This window comes from Tachyglossus aculeatus, chromosome Y2, assembly GCF_015852505.1.
Source record: "Tachyglossus aculeatus isolate mTacAcu1 chromosome Y2, mTacAcu1.pri, whole genome shotgun sequence".
Classification (NCBI taxonomy): Eukaryota; Metazoa; Chordata; class Mammalia; order Monotremata; family Tachyglossidae; genus Tachyglossus; species Tachyglossus aculeatus.
In genome coordinates this window covers 4138547-4161985 of record NC_052094.1, presented here as the reverse complement: position 1 = coordinate 4161985, position 23439 = coordinate 4138547, and the positions used below count along the sequence as shown (strand labels likewise).

Below are 23439 nucleotides of genomic sequence, written 5' to 3'. Positions count from 1 at the left end.
GTCAGTAGCACAAGTGGCTGGAGTAGCACTTGGGAGGAGGGAGGAGATCTCATCTGAAGATACTGCTGGGAAGAATGGGAGAGTAGCGGAGAGGGTTGAGAGCAGGGGGCTTGGAGCATGGGGAGGAGCGACTTTGTGGAGCTCAGACCTGATGGAGTTAATTTTACTAATGAAGTAGGAGGCCAGATCATTGGGGTGAGGACTGGAGTAGTGGGAGGAACTGGGGGCCTGAGAAGGTAGTTAAATGTATGGAAGAGCTGATGGGCATGGGTGTCAATAAGAGAGGAGAAATAGTTTTGTCTGGCAGAGGAGAGGGCAGAGTTAAGGATTGCCTGCAAGCCAAGATCAAGATTAAATAGCAAAGTAGAACCACAAGGCATGCACAATTTGCTTCCTTTCCCATTCTAATCACACATATTTTCTCACATATTTGTATGTGTGCTCCTTTTATATAAACATAAAGTGTTCTTTATAATTTTAGTATATAAAGACAGCTTTGGCACCAGATCAAAATTAAAGTTATTATATAAGTTCTGTACATTCAAGTTATTCTATGCTCTTATCTCTCTACAAGGCAACTTTTCAGATGTGAATCTTACTTTCACAGGGCATCACTCACACATAAGCCCCTCAGAGCTGTCAATCGAGTATTTTTACAAACACCAAATTCAGATGAATGTACATTATCAACTGAGTGTATTTCTCTAAAGATGGAAAAGTAAAAGGTGAAATAATTTGCACCATAGCTTTCACTTCCTGTTGATGTTTCTGCCACAAAGTCATGTTTTCTTCCTCTACTGGTACCACCCCATTCTAAGAGCCGTGACCATTTTTACTGAAACAAAAGGGGAGCAATGGGAAAGAACATAAGGAATCAAAAGTGATGAAATGTCCATTCTTAGCCCATAGTTCTCTGAGGTACCCTGTTTAATCAGTTTCTAATCTGTAATTGTATTTCCAGTTCTCTATTATGGTTTCCATTTAGCCAATTTATATTGTTTGAAAATGAAAACTGGAAGTCAGATTTATCCTTCTAACAAACATTGGTGTCCTTTTCCTCCACTGATTGTCCATTACTAAGCCTAGACCAAAACCTACTGGCACCTGCAGATGACAGGATGAGGAACAGAGGCAGGGAAATGTAAGATGGGAAGCCAAGGATATTAAAGCAAGACAACCCATTGGATGGTTGTGATTTCAGGCACTGTTTTCCATTCCTGCCAATATGCAGGTTTCTGAAATCAGTGACAGGAGCTTTTTCTAACCTTCTTTTTTAATCACAGGGAACAGAATCTCCTGGCTGCATTAATAGCCCCCAACTCAAGTACCAATGTGAATTAAATAAAATTCAATAGATCTTTAAAATTGTGTTTCATTTTGACCCAAAAAAAGAACATTGTGAGGTATTTTTAGCACCTTTTGTATCTGCTTTTAGCAGTAGCCTAAGACTGATAACTGATTTAGGGCCAAGGGGTTAAAAACAGGAAATGTGGTTTGAAAAGTGGGTAGTCTCTCCAGTGAGTTTCCAGAGTTTATGCATTCACATAGTATTGTCTGAAGAATTACTGGGTTTCAAAACAACATTTGTGCAGTACCTTGAAATCAGTCTCAGTGTAAAGGAGGAATTTTTCCAATAATGGCAGGAAATGGCTCATGGAAAAGTTTTGCCTTCTAGATTTAAGATCAAATGATACACCAGAATTTTTTGAGTTGTTTTCTTTAATCAAACTGGAATGTTTCTTCCCAGTTTTATTTGTTTCAGGTATCTTTTCATTCTGACAGATTTACTGCAAAATCTGAATTTTTAAATAAATTTCCTTTTGGACTTTGTAAATTCTTTAAGTTTTTCTCTGAGGGTATTTTGCAGTTCTTTCAAAAGTGAATAATATGTTGACTTTTTCATAGTTCAGGGTTCAGTGTTTCAGAGAAGGATTCTTTTAGGGATAATGGTGTACAACTAATACAGGAAGATGTAATCTGCTTTTTTTTTCAAAAATTATCAATAAATGGGTTGTCCCGTGGAAATTCATGCTTTTATTATCTGCCCATTTCTCAGGTGATAGAAAAGCACCAGCATTCTTTTATATGTCCTCGCTTTCTCTTGCAGTGAAGGGAAGTTCTCAAAATGGGCAATACAGAACTCCTGTCAGTCACAGAAGCTCATTTCCTCTTTAACTGAATTTCTTTGCATTAACTGAGCAGCAGAAGCTAATATTCATTCAAAATCTGAGCTGTCTTCTAAGGCAGTAACACAGGATTCCCGTTATAGACAGGCTGTTCAATCAATCAATCAATCAGTTTGCGTAGCCCGATAAACATCCTTTCATTGTCAGCATCATCATTTTCCTTCAAGTCAGACATGTCTCTTTCATCACATCTCAACTTGGATAGTAGTTTACAGAGTAGGAAGGAAGAGAAGCAATATAGAAATGCCTAGTACAGTGCACGGCACCAATTATGTGCTCAGTAAATACTAATTACTACTACAGAAATTGTATGGACAAAACATTTCCTTTAGTAGTGTACAAAAGAACATCAGTAGTGGTGAGGCTATTTATTGTTTTAGCCTGATTTATGGGCAGAGATTAACTTTGTTATGTCCATGGGGAATTTCCAAGTTATCTTTCACACCGAGCTACTAGATTAATGACTAGATGAAGTACTAGGTACTGTGTGGGTGGGAACACGTAAAATATAGTGACACCTTCTAATTCAGATAGAATGGAGACATGTCTAGAAATGCTTAGAACTCTTTCGCAGGTAGATGTGATGAAATCACGTGAAAGGCTATGAGACTTAACTAGGAAGAAATTGAATTTTAAAACAAATGTTGAATGGTTAGCCCTATCTTTAGAACCAGATAATTTTATTCAAAATAAACCTTTTATTTGGAGATATAACTTTTGTGTCATGGTTTCTACTTATTGTTATAGAGTCTATTTTTACAAATAGCTCAAGCCTGTCATAAGTAGTTAAATTAAAACCTACTAAAAATGTATGTGCAAATGAGCTACATAGATTTTTAGTAGGTTTTAATTTTTTTGCAGATTCTGCTCCTTTTTATATCCAATAAAATGACACTACAGCTTTGAATTTTATTTGTTAAAGCATCAGCACTCAGCTTTTAAGCCCCAGGTGTGAAATAATTCAGTTGTCTAGCACCTCCGTCCAATACTGCATTATCAACTCAGTTTGTCTTTCTAAGTGAGTGTGGGAAGTTGCCTTGCAATTTGATGACTTTGTGTCTAAGTGATAATAATAATGGTTGTGTTATTTAAGTGCTTACTATGTACCAAGAACTGGACTAAGTGTTGGAGTACATACACATTATTCTGGTCAGACCCTGTTCACAGTCTACAGGGTAGAGAGAATCTGAGACACTGAGAGAGAAATTATACAGCAGGCAAGAGGCAGAGCTGGGATTAGAGCCCAGGTCTCCTGACTCCCAGTTCTGAGCTTTTTTCAGTGGATCGTACTGCTTCAAGCATTTAAGCATGCTGCTTGTATGCATCAGTAGAGTGATAAATTTAAGAAGATGAAAGCTACAGCTACCCAGTGATAATATGCTTGGCAAAACAGAATAGCAACTGCCCAGCCACTGGAAAACCATACTACCTCACTGGGCTCCTTCATGTTATCCCAAAGTTTCAATCCCAGCTCTGCCTTGCACCACCGCAGGAGGAACTGGCATTACATGGCATTAAGGATCCACAAAATATAGAATCTTGGGAGCTCCTTGTATTCCCACCCAGACCCTGCCCCTGTCTTTCCCATCACTATAGACAGCACCACTAGCCTCCCTGTCTCACAAGCATATAACCTTGTCATTTTTCTCAATTCATCGCTCATTCAACCCCCATATTTAATCTTCAAACAAATCCTGTCATTTCTACCTTTACAACCTCGCTAAAGTCCATCCTTCCCTCTCCATCCAAACTGCTGCTTCACTGATCCAAGCACTTATCCTATCCCATCTCAACTACTGCATCATCATCCTTGCTGACCTCCCTGCCTCCTGTGTCTCCTTGCTCCAGATTCACAGAGAGACAGTCCAAATCTGTCCAGATTGTTTTTCTGAAAATTATTCAGTCATTGTTTCCTCTTTCCTAAAGAACCTCCAGGGGTTGTCCATCCACCTTTGCATCAAACAGAAACTCTTTAATATTGGCTTTAAAGCACTCAATCACCTTGCCCGACTCCTACCGTTCTACAATCCAGCCTGCGCACTTAACTCCTCTAACTCCATGCTACTCATTGTACCTCAGTCTTATCTACCTCTTGCCCACACACTCCCTCTGGCTTGGACTCCCACCCCCTTCATTATGAGAGATCACCCTTCTCCCCACCTTCAAAGCCTTATTAAAATCATATCTCCACCAAAAGGCCTTTCCTGACTATGCTCTCATTTCTCCTACTCCTTCTCCCTTCTTTGTCACCCTAGTACTTAAATTTGTATCCTTCAAGCATTTAATATTCACCCCATCCTCAGCCTCACAGCACTTACATACATATCTGTAAGTTATTTTTATGTCCGTCTCCCACTCTGGACTGTAAGCTCCCTGTGGGCAATGACTACACCTAAGAACTCTGTTGTATGCTCCCAAGTACTTAGTACTATGCTCTGCACAGGGTAAGAGCTCAATAAATACCAGTGTTTGATATGAAAATTGTTACATGACTTTAACTTCTCAGTTCTACTTGTCAAAGCAGATCAGAATTGAATTGTCTTCTGTTTCCTTCACTTTCCTGTAGATCCCTTTGCTGGCATCCTCAAAATTAGCAAAACCTTCACCAGCATAAAAAATGAGAGATTATATGTTCCTGTTATTTAGTTCAGCCTTACCTAAAAAACTGGGCAGGAAACACAATGTTTTCTTGCCTTTGAAGATTGTCTCCCTGTGGTTGCCAATTACTTTAGCTATTTTGCATATTAAATTATCAAAATTTTACAAGAGGTTGAAAAACTTGATAGATCTGTCTGCATGAGTATTTTATAATACTTAAGCATATGTATAATTTTTGCATGAAAACAGAACTTCTCTAGTATGATTGAAATTTTGCTGAAGGTACCACTAATGGCATATGGCTTTCCTTGTCCTTTTGTATTGGAAAAGAATAATTTCTGTGCTCATGGGAATATCACCATTCAAGCTTGGAATGCCAAAAAAACCCTCCAAAGTGTGACTGTCCAAAGTAGCCTAAACACAAACCAAATAAAACTATACAGAGGCTGATCTTTTAAATCAAAAAGTGTTCAGTATTATTAGCCTTAGGATAGCTTAAAAATGAGTATTTCCAACACTTATCCTCTTCAGGTGAGTTAATAAAAGGAGCATAAGGAAAGTGGAATCTGAAATTCTGGGTATTTGAGTCCCAATTTTATTTTGCTCATATATATTGTTCATTCATTCAGTCATTCAGTCATATTTATAGATCGCTTACTGTGTGCAGAGCACTGTACTAAGCACTTGGGAAGTACAAGTTGGCAATATATAGAGACGGTCCCTACCCAACAGCGGGCTCACAGTCTAGAAGGGGGAGACAGACAACAAAACAAAACATATTAACAAAATAAAATGAATGGAACAGTAAATATGTACAAGTAAAATAAATGAATAAATAGAGTAATAAATACATACAAACATATATACTTATATACAGGTGCTGTGGGGAGGGGAAGGAGGTAAGGCGGGGGGATGGGGAGTGGAAGAGGAAGAAAGGGGTTCAGTCTGGGAAGGCCTCCTGGAGGAGGTGAGCTCTCAGTAAGGCTTTGAAGGGAGGAAGAGAGCTAGCTTGGCGGATGTGTGGAGGGAGGGCATTCCAGGCCAGGGGGAGGACATGGGCTGGGGGTCAACAGCGGGACAGGCGAGAACAAGGCACAGTAAGGAGGTTAGCGGCCGAGGAGCAGAGGGTGTGGGCTGGGCTGTAGAAGAAAAGAAGGGAGGTGAGGTAGGAGGGGGCGAGGTGATGGAGAGCCTTGAAGCCGAGAGTGAGAAGTTTTTGCCTGATGCATAGGTTGATTGGTAGCCACTGGAGATTTTTGAGGAGGGGAGTAACATGCCTGGAGCGTTTCTGCACAAAGCTGATCCAGGCAGCAGCATGAAGTATAGCTCGAAATGGGGAGAGACAGGAGGATGGGAGATCAGAGGAGGCTGATGCAGTAATCCAGTCGGGATAGGATGAGAGATTGAACCAACAGGGTAGCAGTTTGGATGGAGAGGAAAGGGCAGATCTTGGCAATGTTGTGGAGGTGAGACCGGCAGGTATCGGTGACTGATTGGATGTGAGGGGTGAACAAGAGAGCAGAGTCGAGGATGACACCAAGGTTGTGGGCTTGTAAGACGGGAAGGGTGATAGTGCTGTCAATAGTGATGGAAAAGTCAGGGAGAGGGCAGGGTTTGGGAGGGAAGACAAGGAGTTCAGTCTTGAACATATTGAGTTTTAGATGGTGGGCAGACATCCAGATGGAAATATCCTGAAGGCAGGAGGAGACCCGAGCCTGCAGGGAGGGAGAGAGAGCAAGGGCAGAGATGTAGATTTGGGTGTCATCAGCGTAGAGGTGATAGTTGAAGCCGCGGGAGCGAATGAGTTCACCAAGAGAGTGAGTGTAGATAGAGAACAGAAGGGGACCAAGAACTGACCCTTGAGGAACCCCTATAGTAAGGGGAAGGGAGAGGGAAGAGGAGCCCACAAAAGAGACTGAGAATGAATGGCCAGAGAGATAAGAGTAGAATTAGGAGAAGACAGAGTCTGTGAAGCCAAGGTTGGTTAGCATTTTGAGGAGAAGTGGGTGGCCCACAGTGTTGAAAGCAGCTGAGAGGTCGAGGAGGATTAGGATAGAGTAGGAGACATTGGATTTGGCAAGCAGGAGGTCATTGATGACCTTTGAGAGGTCAGTTTTCGTGGAATGTAGGGGACATAAGCCAGATTGGAGGGGGTCGAGGAGAGAGTTGGCATTGAGGAATTCGAGGCAGTGTGTGTAGACAACATGTTCAAGGAGTTTGGAAAGGAATGGTAAGAGGGAGATAGGGTGATAACTAGAAGGGAAGGTGGGGTCAAGAGAGGGTTTTTTTAGGATGGGGAGACGTGGGCATGTTTGAAGGCAGAGGGGAAGGAACCAGTGGAGAGTGAGTGGTTGAAGATGGAAGTTAAAAAGGGGAGGAGAGATGGAGTGAGAGATTTCATAAGATGAGAGGGAATGGGGTCAGAAGCATAGGTGGCCGGAGTAGCAGTTGAGAGGAGGGAGGAGATCTCATCTGAGGATACTGCTGGGAAGGATGGGAGAGTACCGGAGAGGGTTGAGAGCCGGGGGGTTGGGGAAGGGGGAGGAGTGACTTTGGGGAGCTCAGACCTGATGGATTTAATTTTATTAATGAAATAGAAGGCCAGATCATTGGGGGTGAGGGAAGGAATAGGGGGAAGAAACAGAGGGCCTGAGAAGGGAGTTAAATGTACGGAAGAGCTGATGGGGATGATGGGCATGGGTGTTAATAAGGGAGAAGAAATAGTTTTGTCTGGCAGAGGAGAGGGCAGAGTTAAGACAGGAAAGGATAAACTTGAAGTGAACGAGGTTGGCATGGTGTTTAGACTTTTGTCAGCAGCGTTCAGCCGCTTGAGCATAAGTGCGAAGGAGGCAGACAATGGCAGTTACCCATTGCTGTGGGTTAGTGGTACGAGAGTGGCGAAGAGAAGGGAGCAAGCGAGTTGAGCTGAGTAGAGAGGGTAGTGTAGAGAGCCGAAATCTGATCATCAAGATTATATAGAGAGGAAAAGGAGGTGAGGTGAGATGTGAGGCACTCCGAAAGATGGATGGCGTCGAGAGAGCAGAGGTCTCTGTGAGGTAGTAATATAGATTTACAGGGGACAGGAGTGTGAGTGAGGAGGCAGGTGAGAAGGTTATGATCAGAGAGAGGGATTTCAGAGTTGGTGAGAGTGACATAGTTGGTGAGTGGGCAAGGTGGGGTGGAGCAAGAGGTTGGCAGTGTCAAGGAGAGATAGAAGGTGGGCGGCAGAGGAGTCACCAGGGATATCCATGTTGGTGTTGAAGTCTCCAAGTATCAGAGTGAGCATGGAAAAGGAGAGAAGGAAGGTGAGGAAGGGGTCAAAATCGTTAAAGAAGTTGGAGGTGGGGCCAGGGGGGTGGTAGATAACGGCTACAAGAATCTGGAGGGGGTGGTAGAGGTGAACAATGTGGGCTTCAAAGGAAGGGTTTCTGTCATAATATGTAAGGGAGATGGGGAGATGTAACTGGGTAGCCCTATCTTGGAAAATAAAGGATGGCTCTCACTCTCCTTCCCTTTCTCTCAGTCTCAGGCCTGACATGGTTGGTGTTTTCAGGGTGTGTTTTGGCAAAAAAAACAGTTTGGAACCATTTGGACATTTAATATTTGCCCCACCCTCAACCCCACAGTATTTTAGTACATATCTTTAGAATTGTATATCATAAATTATTTGTATTAATGCCTTTCTCCCCCTCTAAACTGTAAGCCCATTGCAGGCAGGGAATATGTATGCCAACTCTTGTTTTGTACTTTCTGAAGTGCTTATTACAGTACATAGTAAGCGCTCAATAAATACCCTTGATTGACATATATGAAACGTCTATATGACAATGCAAGGTTGTTGGGAATACAGTCTGCTACAGTGTCAGAATAAACATTTTGAGTGTGATTGTACAAGTTTTCCGTGTGGTTTTGTAAGAATACAGTCCCTGAGTTATAGGAGAATTGTTTGTGCATGTGTAACTCTTATTTTCAGAGCTGATGTGGCCCAATTAGATTGACCTGTCTTGTCTCTTAGAGACTAGATACATCAATCAATCAGTGGTATTCACTTAAAAACTTACAAGATTTCTTAATTAGCAAGACCATTGGATGGAGTCCTTCTCAAGTCATTGCTAGTTCCTATATGCCCTTATTCCCAGACATCCAACTTCCTGAACTCCCAACCATCATTCCCTCCTTTCAACCCACCTCAGACTCCAATCCTTTCACCCTGCCCTACCTTAGCTTTCTGTTTAAGAAAAGAACGCAAAGTGAAACTACACCCAAATCTCCTATAATGCTGCGATTGTAGTCCAGCCAAACCTCACTTTAAGGAAAACTTGTGTTGTAGTACTCACATACCCCAGTTTCAGACAACACAACACAGTATATCAAGAAAAACTTACATTGTTGCCATCACAGTCATGCATAGTGAGCGCTCACACTTTAACAAAACTTAATGACTAAATAAATATTTTGAAAGCTGATATCCAAACTCTTATTTCATATTATCTATAATGGCCCTGAATGCACACTACTATTAGTGGCCACTTTCACTTAAAGAAATTGCAGCAAGTTGCAATGTGGTCTTACCTTACATTACATCTTCACTAGGAGATGTATATATATATATATACATACATATATATCTTCGTGTTCAGAGAGGAAACCACTGACAGTGAAATTCATCCATCTCTATGTGTGTGTGTGTGTCTGGAAAGGTCAGTGTGGGATCCACAATTGCAGCCATATTGTACACACAAAAAGTCTGTCCTTTATTGTGTGGTCATGATTAATGCTTGCAGCACGTGGTGTGGTTTTCTTTTTTGCCTTCTTGACTCTTATTCCTTATGAACCTTTTGCTCAAAAAGAGCAGTGTGTCATGCTGTTCTACCCTTAGCAAGGATGGTTTAGCTAAGATACAGCATTATGAGGATTCATTTTACCATGTTTCTTCTGCCCTTGCTGGAACAGATTTCTCATACACATAAGTCTATGGGAAATCAAACCCCATAATACAACCATTCACAATATCACCAACATTTTCAAGAAGTACCACCCCATTGTATTATGGTATATGTCTGTACTCTTTTTATTAGCTAAATGTTTTCTAAAGAGTCCCCTTCACAGAAGTTGTTTGGAATACTTTTGTATTTTCAGCACACGAACTGTGTGTCTAGAGGAAACTTTTGTGAGTTTTAGCTGCTAAGACAGGTAGAGGAATAAGGGATCCATTTTTATATATTTCATTTTTTAACTTATTCTGTGCCTCCTAATGGGAGAGTAGGAGAGCAAAACAAAACTGTGGCTTAATTCTTAATTCTAATTGGTGTGGCTGGAATAGATAATTCTTGTGGACAATCTTTGAATATTTCTATTTCAGAACACAGCATTTTTGTTTTTCAAATGCAGTAAATAATGTTATCGCTTTGAACCTTCCCTGAACTATTAAGTGGGTTGACTAGGATCTCTATTTTTGTCAATTCTCAGCACCACAAATATTTCCCTTCTCTTTTCCCAAGGTGTATGTTCATTGTACACTGTCATGGTATGCACTGATATTTTGGGAAAGTGCTAGTTTCAGGGAGTAGGCTAAGTACCTCTGTTTTTCTGTTATTTTTTTAAATGCCAGCAAGAAATGAAAATCAAATTTTTTTTTTCAAAATGAAAATCAATTATTCTTTCTGACTATCCTTGTGAAACTATAGTAGTTGCCTTAAAACAGGAAGCTAGTCTTTTTTTCAAGTTTCAATCAGCAGCAGTATTCATTCATTTATTCAATCGTATTTAATGAGCACTTAGTGTGTGCAGAGCACTGTACTAAGTACTTGGAAAGAACAAGTTGGCAACATACAGAGACAGTCCCTACCCAACAATGGGCTCACAATCTAGAAGGGGGAGACAGACAACAAAACAAAACATGTGGACAGGTGTTGTCATCAGAATAAATAAAAGTAAAGCTAGATGCACATCATTAACAAAATAAATAGAACAGTAAATATGTACAAGTAAAATAAATAGAGTAATAAATCTGAACAAACATACATACAGGTGCAGTGGGGAGGGGAAGGAGGTAGGGCGGGGATGGGGAGGAGGAGAGCAAAAAGGGGGCTCAGTTTGGGAAAGCCTCCTGGAGGAGGTGAGCTCTCAGTAGGGCTTTGAAGGGAGGAAGAGAGCTAGCTTGGCGGATGTGTGGAGGGAGGGCATTCCAGGCCAGGGGGAGGACCTGGGCTGGGGGTCGACGGTGGGACAGATGAGAATGAGGTACAGTGAAAAGGTTAGTGTCAGAGGAGCAGAGGGTGCAGGCTGGGCTGTAGAAGGGAGGTGAGGTAGAAGGGGACAAGGTGATGGAGAGCCTTGAAGCCAAGAGTGAGGAGTTTTTGCTTGATGTGTAGGTTGACTGGTAGCCACTGGAGATTTTGGGGGAGGGGAGTAACATGCTCAGAGCGTTTCTGCACGAAGATGATCAGGGCAGCAGCGTGAAGTATAGACTGAAGTGGGGAGATACAGGAGGATGGGAGATCAGAGATGAGGCTGGTGAAATAATCCAGTCGGGAAAGGATGAGAGATTGAACCAGCAAGGTAGCTGTTTGGATGGAGAAGAAAGTGCGGATGTTGGCAATGTTGCAGAGGTGAGACAGGCAGGTTTTGGTGACAGATTGGAAGTGAGGGGTGAACAAGAGAGCGGAGTTGAGGACGACACCAAGGTGCAGGCTTATGGGTTGGGAAAGATGGTAGTGCAGTCTACAATGATGGGAAAGTCAGGGAGAGGGCAGGGTTTGGGAGGGAAGATAAGGAGTTCAGTCTTGGACATATTGAGTTTTAGATGGCAGGCAGACACCCAGATGGAGATGTCCTTAAGGCAGGAGGAGACCCGAGCCTAGAGGGAGGGAGAGAGAGCAGGAACACAGATGTAGATTAAGGTGTCATCAGTGGAGAGGTGGTAGTTGAAGCCGTGGGAGCAAATGAATTCACCAAGGGAGTGAGTGTAGATACAGAACAGAAGGAGACCAAGGACTGACCCTTGAGGAACCCCTACAGTAAGGGGATGGGAGGGGAAGGAGGAGCCTGCAAAGCAGACTGGGAATGAACAGCTGGAGAGATAAGAGGAGAACCAGGAGAGATGATTGTTTTGGTTGAAATTCCTATGTTTCTGTTTTTACTCTCCACAGCCAACTTTCTGTGTGTGTCCTCATATGTATCTTTTTGGTAGGTATTTTTATGATTAGTGCTTAATGATGGGTTCCTGCTGAAAAATGTCTGTTTCATTTCACGGTCAAAGTGGGAATTGAGTAAGTGGCATACAGTTAGTGAGCAGCACCAGTGAGTTGCTCTATTTTCATTCTTTTCTGCCTTCTAGTTAACTGCCTGAAAATCTTTCTTTACCCTTTAATTGTTTCAAAACTTAAGAAGGCTATTATGTTTCCAGAATCACTTCAGTCGTTAGAACCAAAGGTTCAATTATTATGTTATTCCTCTTTTCTCAGGAAGACTGGCAGAAGGGTCCCCAGCAATTACAAACAGTTACGTTTGTTCCCCAGACCCACAAATTACTCTGTTAAAACTGGAATTTCCTAATAAGATGTAATGGCACCACTTTTTTTTTTGGTTTGGCCTCCAATCTTCTACTCATCACTGTCCAAGCTTCCAAGGGCTGCGGGTGCTGGAGGGGTGTAGACAGTTTGGAGCAGGGGGAAGAAAGAGAAAGTAGTAACTTGAAATATTTTAAGAGAGGATTTAGTAAACATTTGGGAAGCAGCATGGCATTGTGGTTAGAGCACATGCCTGGTAATCAAAAGGTTATGGGTTCCAATCCCGCTTTGCCACTTGTCTTCTGTATGGCCTTGGGAAAGCCACATCACTTTTCTGTGCCTCAGTTACCTCATCTGTAAAGTGGAGATTAAGACTGTGAGCTCTATGCCAGACAGTGACTGTGTCCAACCCGATTTGTTGCTATCCATCTGAGAACTTAGTACACTCTCTGGCACCTACTAGGCACTTAACATATCCCATAATTATTATTATTATTATTTGGATTTGGTTTCAGATTGTGTCTTAATGGTGAATCTAGACCAGCCTTTCTACAATTTAGCCACTTCATTTATGTTTTTATTATTATTGTTATCATCCTCATCATCAATAATAGTAATAGTAATTGTGGTACTGTATTAAGTGCTGGTTAATCAGATCAGCCATAGTCCCTGTTTCACATGAGTTTCACAGCCCAAAGGAGAAAGAACAGGTATTCCACATTTTACCAATGAAGAAACTGAGGCATGGAGAAGTTAAATGACGTGTCCAAGGTCACACAGCAGACAAGAATTAGAATACAATTCCTCTGACTCCCATCCCTGTAACCTCCTTTCTATGCCACACTGCTAAAGGGAAACATTTTTACCACTTACTAGTCTAATTCATTAGCATCCCCTTTATGAGTTGTACGAACTCTTCCTTCCAGAAAAGAAAGGTGAATGTCTGAATTTCATTCATTGCTGTTTGACTCTCCATATCTCCATTATTGGGGGTAAGAGTGTTCCCTTCTCATAGAAACATTATGAACAAAATGAGGAATTCCCAGGGGAGATTTTAGTTCCTCAAAAGGAAGGTTGTAGAATTCTTAAACGTCATTGCAATATTCACATTCAGCAAATGTCAATTCTATTGTTTGCTGCAAATTCGGTGATTTTGTGGGTATCTTCCTAAATATTTATTGGGCTATGGTTGGAGCAGCAATTTAAGTTTCTCCAGAGAATATTGTTACTAATTGTTTTGTAGTGGCATTGTTAGGTGCTTACTATGAGCCAGACACTTTACTAAGCACTGGGGTAGATACAAGCTAGTCATGTTGGACACAGTCCATGTCCCACACAGGGGTCACAGTCTTAATCCCCATTTTACAGATGAGATAACTGAGACAGAGAAAACGTAAGTGACTTGCCCAAGGTCACACAATAGACAAGTGGGGATTAGAACCCAGGTACTTCTGACTCCCAGGCCCATGCTCTATCCACTAGGCCGAGCTGTTAGCAAATGATAGGTCTTAAGATGGTTATTTATAACAGAGGAAGCCAGAAGTAAGGATTCAGTGAAATGTCTAACAAGATTTTCCCAGAAACTTTTCAAGAGTCACATGGAGGCACTCAGATTTAGCAGCTTTGAAAAGCACCAGAAATGAAGCAAAAGATTCAGCAACCAGATCCTTCTGCCTAATGGCAAAGAACAAGGAACACATACTCAGCTTAGATAGGACTGTAGATTTATTTAGCCATAATCAGAGGAACATTATCAACATTAGCTTCTCTGATAAAAAATGTAATTAATTCATTGTTGTATTTATTGAGCACTTATTGTGTGCAGACCACTGTACTAAGTGCTGGGGAAGTCAAGTTGGCAAAATATAGAGACGGTCCCTACCCAACAAACGGGCTTACAGTCTAGAAGGGGGAGACAGCAAAGCAAAACATGTGGACAGGTGTCAAGTCACCAGAATAAATAAAAATAAAGCTAGATACAGATCACTAACAAAATAAATAGAATAGTAAATATGTACAAGTAAAATAAATCGAGTAATAAATCTGTGCAAACATATACAGGTGCAGTGGAGAGGGGAAGAAGGTAGGGCGGGGTGGGGGGAGGTAGGGCAATGAGATAGCTCTCTCCTCTAAAGCCAAAACCAATCTGCAACAATCAATCAGGGACATTTATTGAACCTTACTGTGTGCAGAGCTCTGTACTAAGTCCTTGGGAGAGTGAAATACAGATGGTCAACAGGATCCCTGCTCACAGGAGTTACAATCTAGTAGACTCAGGAATAAGTCTTTTTCCAGTTGCCCCATCTCCTTCCTACCATTCCTCTCCAAACACCTTGAGCGAGTTGTCTACTTGTGCTACCTCCACTTCCTCTCCTCCAATTCTCTCCCTGACCCCTTCCAGTCTGGCTTCTGCCCTTTCACTCCACTGAAACTACCCTCTCAAAGGTCACCAGTAATCTCCTCACCACATCCAGTGGCCTCTATACCATCGTAATCCTATTTGACCTCTCAGCTGCCTTTGACACTGTGTACCACCCCCTGCTCCTGGAAATATTATCCAACCTTGGCTTCACTGATACTATCCTCTCTTGGTTCTCTTCCTATCTCTCTGGCCACTCATTCTCAGTCTCTCTCACAGGCTCCTCCTCTACCTCCCACCCTCTAACTGTGCGAGTCCTTCAGGACTCAGTTCTGGGTTCCCTTCTCTCCTTCTCCCATGGCTTCAACTTCTGCCTCTATGCAGATATTCCCAAATCTACATCTCTAGCTTTGATCTCCTCCTTCTCTGCAGTCTTGTATTTCATCCTACCTTCTGGACATCTCTACTTGAATGCCCTGCCTACACCTCAAACTAAACATGTCCAAAACAAAACTCCTCATCTTCCCACCTAAACCCTGACCTTCCCTTGACTTTTCCATCACTGTCGACAGCACCATTCATTAATTCACTCATTCAGTAGTATTTATACAGTGCTGACTGTGTGCAGAGCACTGTACTAAACACTTGGGAGAGTACAATATAACAATAAACAGACACATTCTTTGCCTATAATGAGCTTACAGTCTAGAGACGGGTAGACAGACATCAATACGAATAAAATGGATTATTGATATAAACATAAATATTATGGAGCTGGGAGCAGGGAAGAACAACAGGAGTAAGGGCAATGCAGAAGGAAGTTGGAGAAGAGGAAAAGGGAAGCTTAGTCTGGAAAGGCCTCTTGGAGGAGATGTGCCTTCAAAAAGGATTTGAAGGGGAGGAGAGTAATTGTGTGTTGGATTTGAGGAGGGAGGGCATTCCAGGCCAGAGGCAGGCGGTGGACCAGGGGTCGGCAACGAGACAGGCAAGACCTAGGCACAGTGAGAAAGTTAGCACTAGAGGAGTGAAGTGTGCAGTCTGGGTTGTAGAAAGAGAGTAGCAAGGTGAGGTAGGAGGGGGCAAGGTGGTGGAGTGCTTAAAAGCCAGTGGTTTAAAGTTTCTGTTTGATGTGGAGAAAGATGAACAACCACTGGAGTTTTTTGAGGAGCGGGATGATATGTCCTGAATGTTTTTCTAGAAAAGTGATCCAGGCAGCTGAGTGAAGGACTGGAGTAGGGAGAGACAAGAGGCTGAAGGTCAGCAAGGAGGCTGATGAAGTAATCCAGGTGGGACAGGATAAGAGATATTAAAATTCTTCCTGTCTCACAAGCCCATAACCTTGGCATTATCCTCGACTCATCTCTTTCATTCAATCCACATTCAATCCAATCAACTGGTCACCAAATCCTGTTGGTTTCAACCTTCGAAACATCGCTAAAATTCATTCTTTGCTCTCCATCCTAACTGCTCCCAAGTTGATCCAAGCATATACCATCCTACCTCGACCACTGCAATGGCCTCCTTGCTGACCTCCTTGCCTCCTGTCTCTCCCCACTTCAGGCCATTTGCCATTGTTTTACAAGACCATTCAGTCCATTTCCCCACTCAAGAATTTCCAGTCATTGCCCATCCACCTCTGTATCAAACAGAAATTCCATACTGTTAGCTTGAAAACAGTCAATCATCTTGCTCCATCCTATCTTGCCTCTTACAACCTGGCCTGTACACTTTGTTTCTCTAATGCCAACCTCCTCAACTGTACCTCGATCTCATGTTTCTCGCTGCTGACTTCTCACCCATTCCTGCCTGTAACTCCTTCCCTCTTCATGTCTGACAAATGTTCACTTTCCCCACTGTCAAGGCCTTATTAAAAGCACAAGTCCTCCTGGAGGCCTTCCCCGACTAAGTGTTCATTTCCTCCTCTCCCACTTCCTTCTGTGTCATACTTGTATTCGGATTTGCACACTTGTATGTATTCGTAATTTATTAATATTAATGTATGTCGTCCTCCCCAGTCTATAAGCTCATTGACAGAATGGGATTACATCTGTCAATTCTGTTACACTGTACTCTCCCAAGAGCTTAGTAAAGTGCTCTGCATAGAGTAAGTGCTCAATAAATATGATTGATTGACTGATTCCAAGATAAGATGGGGGTTCTTGATCACTTTTATTATCATGAACTCAATAACTAATAATCTTTCTCTCCCAAGCACGTCTTTTGAAAATAAACTTGATCCTTTTGCTTCTAATACAATATTCTGAATGATCTCAATGCTTTGGTTAACCTTTTGAATTGTTACTTTAGAGTCAGATCAAGTTAGTCTGTTACTTGGGTCACAAAGTTGAGAGGAAAAGTAGTGTGGGACTATTGCCTCTTTCCAAAGACTTTAGAAGTCAGAATGGAGTTTCGTCCATTCTGATGGAGAGAGTATTGGTTATCAAATACGCCGAGTGTGCTTCTAAGAGTAGGAGCCAGATTAAGGTATATGTTTTGGAGTTACCTTTGACTGAAATTAAAAAGATTCCCCAGAGGCTTTCTTACAATAGAACCTACAGTGGAGAAAATGAAAGCATAGTAGGGCTTGTGAGCCCACCAGTGTGAGGGTTATGGTTATACAATGTTTCTAGCTAACTGGCATATGAGAGTTTTCCTTTTTAAAATAAAATAGTGAAATTTGATCCTACACTCTAGTTTTAAAACCCCCTGTTTGGTGTGACCGTGTATCACTTTCTCAGGAGCAATTGTAGAAGGGGTTTGCTATTCATGTGTTAGAAAATCCTTAGAAATTCCATCTATGAGTTCTATTTAAACATTTTAAAACAGCATTACAAATTAAAATTCCCAAATGGAGATTTGCTGTTTATGCCTTTTAATCTATATTATTCTACCATATGGGGCTCTTAGCATGGTTCTAGTCTTTTGTACTACTTTATACCTTACCTCAAGTTGAAATTAAGGCCTTTCTCCCTCCTCCATTTCCCTCTACCCTCATCCTTAAATGTCAGTTTGAAGTAAGCTGACCAGAAAGGCTAGGCCTAGGGAAACACAAAGAAGAAAAGCACTGAAACAGGAACTACTGGCTTATTTAAACTTTTTTTTACAAGGAAACACTCCTTTCACCATTTGGTTATTAAAAAGGAAATAGATTGTGGTGGTGTGACTTTCTCCTTCTCTTTACATAACTATATACTTTTTAATATAAGTTTCCACCAATTAAGCACTAAACAGTTTTTGCAATTATGCAAAAGTGATTTTTTTTTCTCCGTCTCTCACTCTCTTTTCCCCCATGTTGATTTCAGTTGTCAGGAACTACCTAAAGGAAGCCTTGGTGAATATAATTGCTGCGAATGCCGAGGTGACATATATTTTAGTAATTACTCTAATGGAAAGCGTTGCAAAACATTGAGCTAGAAAGCTAAATTTGCTAGTTTTTGCCAACCTGTTTTACCTTCTTAACCTGTCTTGGAGTTTTTAGGATTAGTTTTCAGGTAGTGCATGTAAATAAGAATGCAGCCCAATTGCTCCATTTCCATGCTTACTTTGTGAGATTTTCAGTTTTACCCATTCTATGGAAGAATAAACCCATTTATACCTGTAGAAAAAAGCAGACAGAATAGTTGAAAAGTTTTTCCTTCAACTAAGTGACATACTTTGGAAAATTGGTAAACCAAATTTTAGCCAGTTTGCAAATTAGACCTGCTCATAGACACACTATGCCCTCTGACTGTTAACAGTTTGAATCCCAAAGGGTCACAACTTACCAGATAATCAAGAGACCAGGAAGAAACTTACCTCTGTACAAGAACCTAGGCTGAAATGTTAAAGAGGCCCCCTAAGTTTCCACAGTGTGTCCTGTAAAGGATAACATGCTAAGTTACTCGTATTGTTCTTTATCCATTAGTACTTGCTAGTGATCATAAATTATATTTCATGGAATGCTCTAGAGGCTGGCCTAAATGAGATATAGAGGTTTGCCCTCATCTCCCAGCACATTACACATCCATGTCCATTTTAGCCTGACAGCTGTTCAGAAATCAGGGCTGCCACTGATCCCAAGTCAGTTTGTATGAAGCCCACCCGGGGACGGATTCCATGGCCCTAGCCCTGAAATTTGCCCAACTGGTAAATCGAGAAGGCGGATGGTCTAGTGGGTAGAGCACAGGCCTGGGAATCACAAGTGTGGGTTGTAATCCTGGCTCCTCCACTTGTCTGCTGTGTGACCTTGGGCAAGTCACTTCACTTCTCTGTGCCTCAGTTACCTCATATGTAAAATGGGAATTAAGACCACGTGGGAAAGTGACTGTTGATTATTGTATTGTACTCTCCCAAGCTTTGAGTACTCTCCCAAGCACTGTGTGCTTTGCAAACAGTAAGTGTTCAATAAATACGATTGAATGAATGAATGACTGTGAGCCCCGTGTGGGACGTGGACTGTTTCCAACTTACCCCAACATATAGAATAATGTTTGACACATAGAAAGCACTATCTGGGGTAGATATAAGTTAATCAGGTTGGATACAGTGTATGACCCACATAGGGCTCACAGTTTTAATCCCTATTTTACAGATGAGGTAACTGAGGCACAGAGAAGTTAAGTAACTTGCCCTAAGTCACAAAGCAGACAAGTTGCAGAGCCAGGATTAAAATGGTGGTCCTCTGACTCCCAGGCCCGGGCTTCAGGCCATGCTGCTTAACAAATTCCATAAAGAAATTGCTAATTACAGCCAGTCCCAATAGTGTTTGCCGGCAGTCCATGGAACAGTAAAGTTCCAGGGTCTATCAGGTCTGGCTGACTGGTACAGCAAATGTGAGGGGTATTGGCAATTCCACATCCAAAATTGGTCAGCTTGGCATGTGCCTTGCTAGATCACTATAAAACATTTTACTCCTCCAACCTTACTTCATAAAGTAGGCTCACAGCCAGCTGAAGACACATCCTCTTTTGAATTATATTCTGAGTAGCAATAAAAAGTCAGAAGAAAATGTCCCAGAGGAACAAACCCTATAAATCACCATAGGTATTCCAAAAGGTAGACCAACTCAGCAGTAATCCTGAAAAATGGCCGGCTAATAATAATAATAATGATGGCACTTGTTATGTGCTTACTATGTGCCAAGCACTGTTCTAAACACTAGACAAGATATGGGTTAATTGGGTTGGACACACAATCCCTGCCCCATGTGGAGCTCACGGTGTCAATCCTCATTTTATAGATGACTTAACTGAGTCCCAAAGAAGTGAAGTGACTTTTCCAAGGTCACACAGCAGACTCGTGGCAGAGCCAGGATTAAAGCTCAGGTCTTTCTGACTCCCAGGCCTGTCCTTTATCCACTAAGCGAAACTGCTTCTTGGGGGCAGCAGTGACTACCAACGAATCTGCCATCCAGGTCATTGCTCTACAGAACAGCATTTGGCACTGTCTTATGGTCACTTCGGCTATAGTAGACCCCGCATGTGAAAATCTTTGCATGACCTTCACCATATGCTCCATCCCTGCCTGATTACTGGCCTACTGCATCTATTACTGTAGCAGAAACATGGCTGGCAGGAAGGTTCCCAGTCCTTGAGGCCTCAGGCCCAAGGCTCATCTGTCCTTCTTGGCAGGGTATTAGGTCATCATATTAAGTGACAATTATGCTGCCCCGAACACTGCAGTTTTCTAAATCAGTAAAGAAAAAATATTGTTGGGGAGTGCAATCTTGAGGTTGGAATTTGCAAATAAATTATGCTTTTCCAGGGCTTTTTTGGTGTGCACCTACAGTCTGAGAAACTTAGCGTAATGCTCTGCATACATTAAGCACTCAAATACTACGTTGATTGACTCATTACTATCTTGCCTGCAGTGAAGATTGTATTTTACTACAAGCCCTTGGATTGCCTCGAGAAGCAGTGTGGTCTAGTGGGGAGAGCATGGATAGAGCATGTGTCCAATGTGTAACCTTGGGCAAGTCACTCAATTTCTCCTGTGCTTCAGTTCCCTTATCTGTACAATGGGGATTAAGACTGTAACCCCCATGTGGTACAGAGATTGCATCTAAGATGATTATCTTGTGTCAACCTGAATGCTTAGTACAGTGCCTGGTACATAATAAGCACTTAACCAACAAATATCATGTCCAAAAATGCCTCTGAAAACAAAGTATATGCCCTGCATGTTAAGCAAGTTTAATACCAGAAGATATGTGATTTCTCTGTGTAATTTATCTCCCAGGATAAATTGATAATTGATAATAAAGTGACCTCCCAAAAGCACTTTAATTTCAGTCCAATATACTCTTTTTTCAAAAGTCAAATGCCAACATACTGTACTTACTGAAGTCACCTTTTCTTTTTTATAAACCAAATATTCTTCTCTTTCTTTTAGATATATTACACCACTATTTTACATATAGTTTTGATCTAACGTATTTTTGTGATCGAGTAAGGAGGCGTGTATATTTTTGAGAGTGTTTGGGAATTTTTAGAGGTGGGTTTTTTTTAATATGTTGGGAGGTTTTGAAGAAATCCAAACTAGCAAGGGGTGACACAGTGACACAGTGAATATAGTGTTCTTGTTTAGACTTTCCCAAATGCTTAGTAAATACAGTGCTCTGCAAACCTTAAGTACTTAATAAATACTGTTGATTGATTGATTGTTTGAAATCCTCAAGGTATTCACCATTTCTAAGGACTTAGTCCCTCTGGTGCTCTCCAAGATTGTGAAGCTGTCTTTGATGAACTAAGTTGACTGATGCAATGTGTTTCATCTTTCAGCAAAAATGGAGCTTTGCAGGTACCTCACTTCTCAATTTTCACATTCTGATGTGCAAAATGAGGAACATGGGTCTTTTGCCAGTAAAGGAGGAGAATCGAATCCTGGAAAATTAAAAGTATTTATGAGCTCCATTCCGCCAGCAGCAGCAGTCTGACAGGGCAAAAATTACCCTTCCTGTTGCGAGCTCAGCCAGAAGCCTGAGCCCAAAGTGAGACTTAGGCTCTAGTCTGAACTGGCAGGTCACCTGGGATCTCATCTCTACAAAGTTCATGGTGCCGGAGGTACGTCAGATTGTGATTTAGCAGAAATGGGATATAGAGGGTACTCTTTATTTGGCCTGCATTCCAGTATGGCCCAGTGGAAAGAGCATGGTCCTTGGAGTCAAGGACCTGGGTTCTAAATCCCAGAACAGTCACTTGTCTGCTGTATTACCAAAGGCAAACTCCTAATTTATCTGTACCTCTGTCACTCATCTGTAAAATGGGATTAAATCTTATTCCCTCCTACCAACATTGGGAGCCTCATGTGGAACAGAGACTGTGTCCAACCTGATTATCTTGTATCTACCACAATGCTTAGTACAGTTCCTGGCACAAAGTAAGTGCTTAACAAATAATATACAAAAAAAAAAAAAATCCAGCCCCAGACACCTGTGGCCTTTTATACCAGGAATACCAGCCATCGTCTCTGGACTGAAAGAAAACTGAGTTTCTCTCCTGTGTATCTTTCATATGTATTGCCCACTAAACCACTGGCTCCTGTTGCCCCAATAAAAGAACATATGAACAGTATACCCAGGGTCTTAGTATCTGAATGTCCTCTACAGTTTACCAACATCCTCTCTCCTCACATTGCCAGTGGGGCCAGGGCAAGGCCAGAATCTGCATCTAAGGTGTGCCAATCAGGGCATCTTCTCTCCAAGTCTTCAGGGAGGAGGTATAATGAGGCTTCCCAGTCCTGGGGCATGAATAGAGCAGCTCTGCCTCTTCTCTCCAAGCTCAACTCTTGCTGTGATTCTGTGGGACTACAACTGGGGTCAGCAAGGCTTCTGTCCACACAGAGACCGAGCTCCTTTTACCTAAACTGAGGGTTCCTTGCTGCCACTGGAAGGGAGAAGGAAGAAGGGAGGCCTAAAGTTGGCCCTTTCTGACTTGATTGGTGTTTGTCTGGCTCAGCAAAAGGGGCACGTAGACAAGCCAAATCACAACCAAGGAAGTGGCAAGAGAATTTTTGTCCATAGATTTTCACAACACACTTTGAAATGAAGAAAAAACACCACTCTCCAATTTTATCCTGAAGTATATTCAAGCTTTACATTGTTTTTCTAGTTGTCATGTTGAGAACTCTTTGGAAATTCATTTTTGCATACATTACAAATAATAAAAATGGGATTGTGCACAAGTAAAATACCTTAAAAAATCTATCTGCTCTTTCAGAATTCAAAGACATTGAAAATCAAACCTTAGCAATTGCATATCAAAAAATCACTTCCATTGAAAGTAGAGTGAACAGATTTAGGAATCTGATATTTGTACGGTAAATTCTCAGAATGTTTGACTTTCAGTCATTCACTAGTAGTTGAGTGCTTACTGTATTCTTAGTGCTTGGGAGAGAACAATGCAACAGAGTTGATAGGCACATTCCCACCAGGAACTGACAGTCTAGATGGGTAGATAGAATATGTAACAAATTGCAGGCATATGCATAGAGAAGCAGCATGGCTCAGTGGAAAGAGCACGGGCTTTGGAGTCAGAGGTCATGGGTTCAAATCCTGTCTCCTCCAATTGTTAGCTGTGTGACTTTGAGCAAGTCACTTAACTTCTCTGTGCCTCAGTTCCCTCAACTGTAAAATGGGGATTAAGACTATGAGCTCCACGTGGGACAACCTAATCACCTTGTATCATCATCATCAATCGTATTTATTGAGTGCTTACTATGTGGAGAGCACTGTACTAAGCACTTGGGAAGAACAAATTGGCAACGTATAGAGACAGTCCCTACCCAACAGTGGGCTCACAGTCTAAAA

The 23439-nt window shown here is 41.8% G+C and overlaps 1 protein-coding gene across 1 annotated transcript in view; it reads left to right on the top strand.

Moving 5' to 3' along the window:
- Positions 1-23439, top strand: part of EXOC2 (exocyst complex component 2) — a 254838-nt gene that overhangs the window by 199103 nt on the left and 32296 nt on the right. The window contains 9 exon segments of the mRNA XM_038768085.1: positions 1284-1324; positions 12124-12218; positions 13311-13454; positions 16962-17121; positions 17957-18012; positions 21310-21355; positions 21358-21431; positions 21640-21694; positions 22850-22949. Of these exon segments, the coding sequence (XP_038624013.1) occupies positions 1284-1324; positions 12124-12218; positions 13311-13454; positions 16962-17121; positions 17957-18012; positions 21310-21355; positions 21358-21431; positions 21640-21694; positions 22850-22949 (771 nt within the window).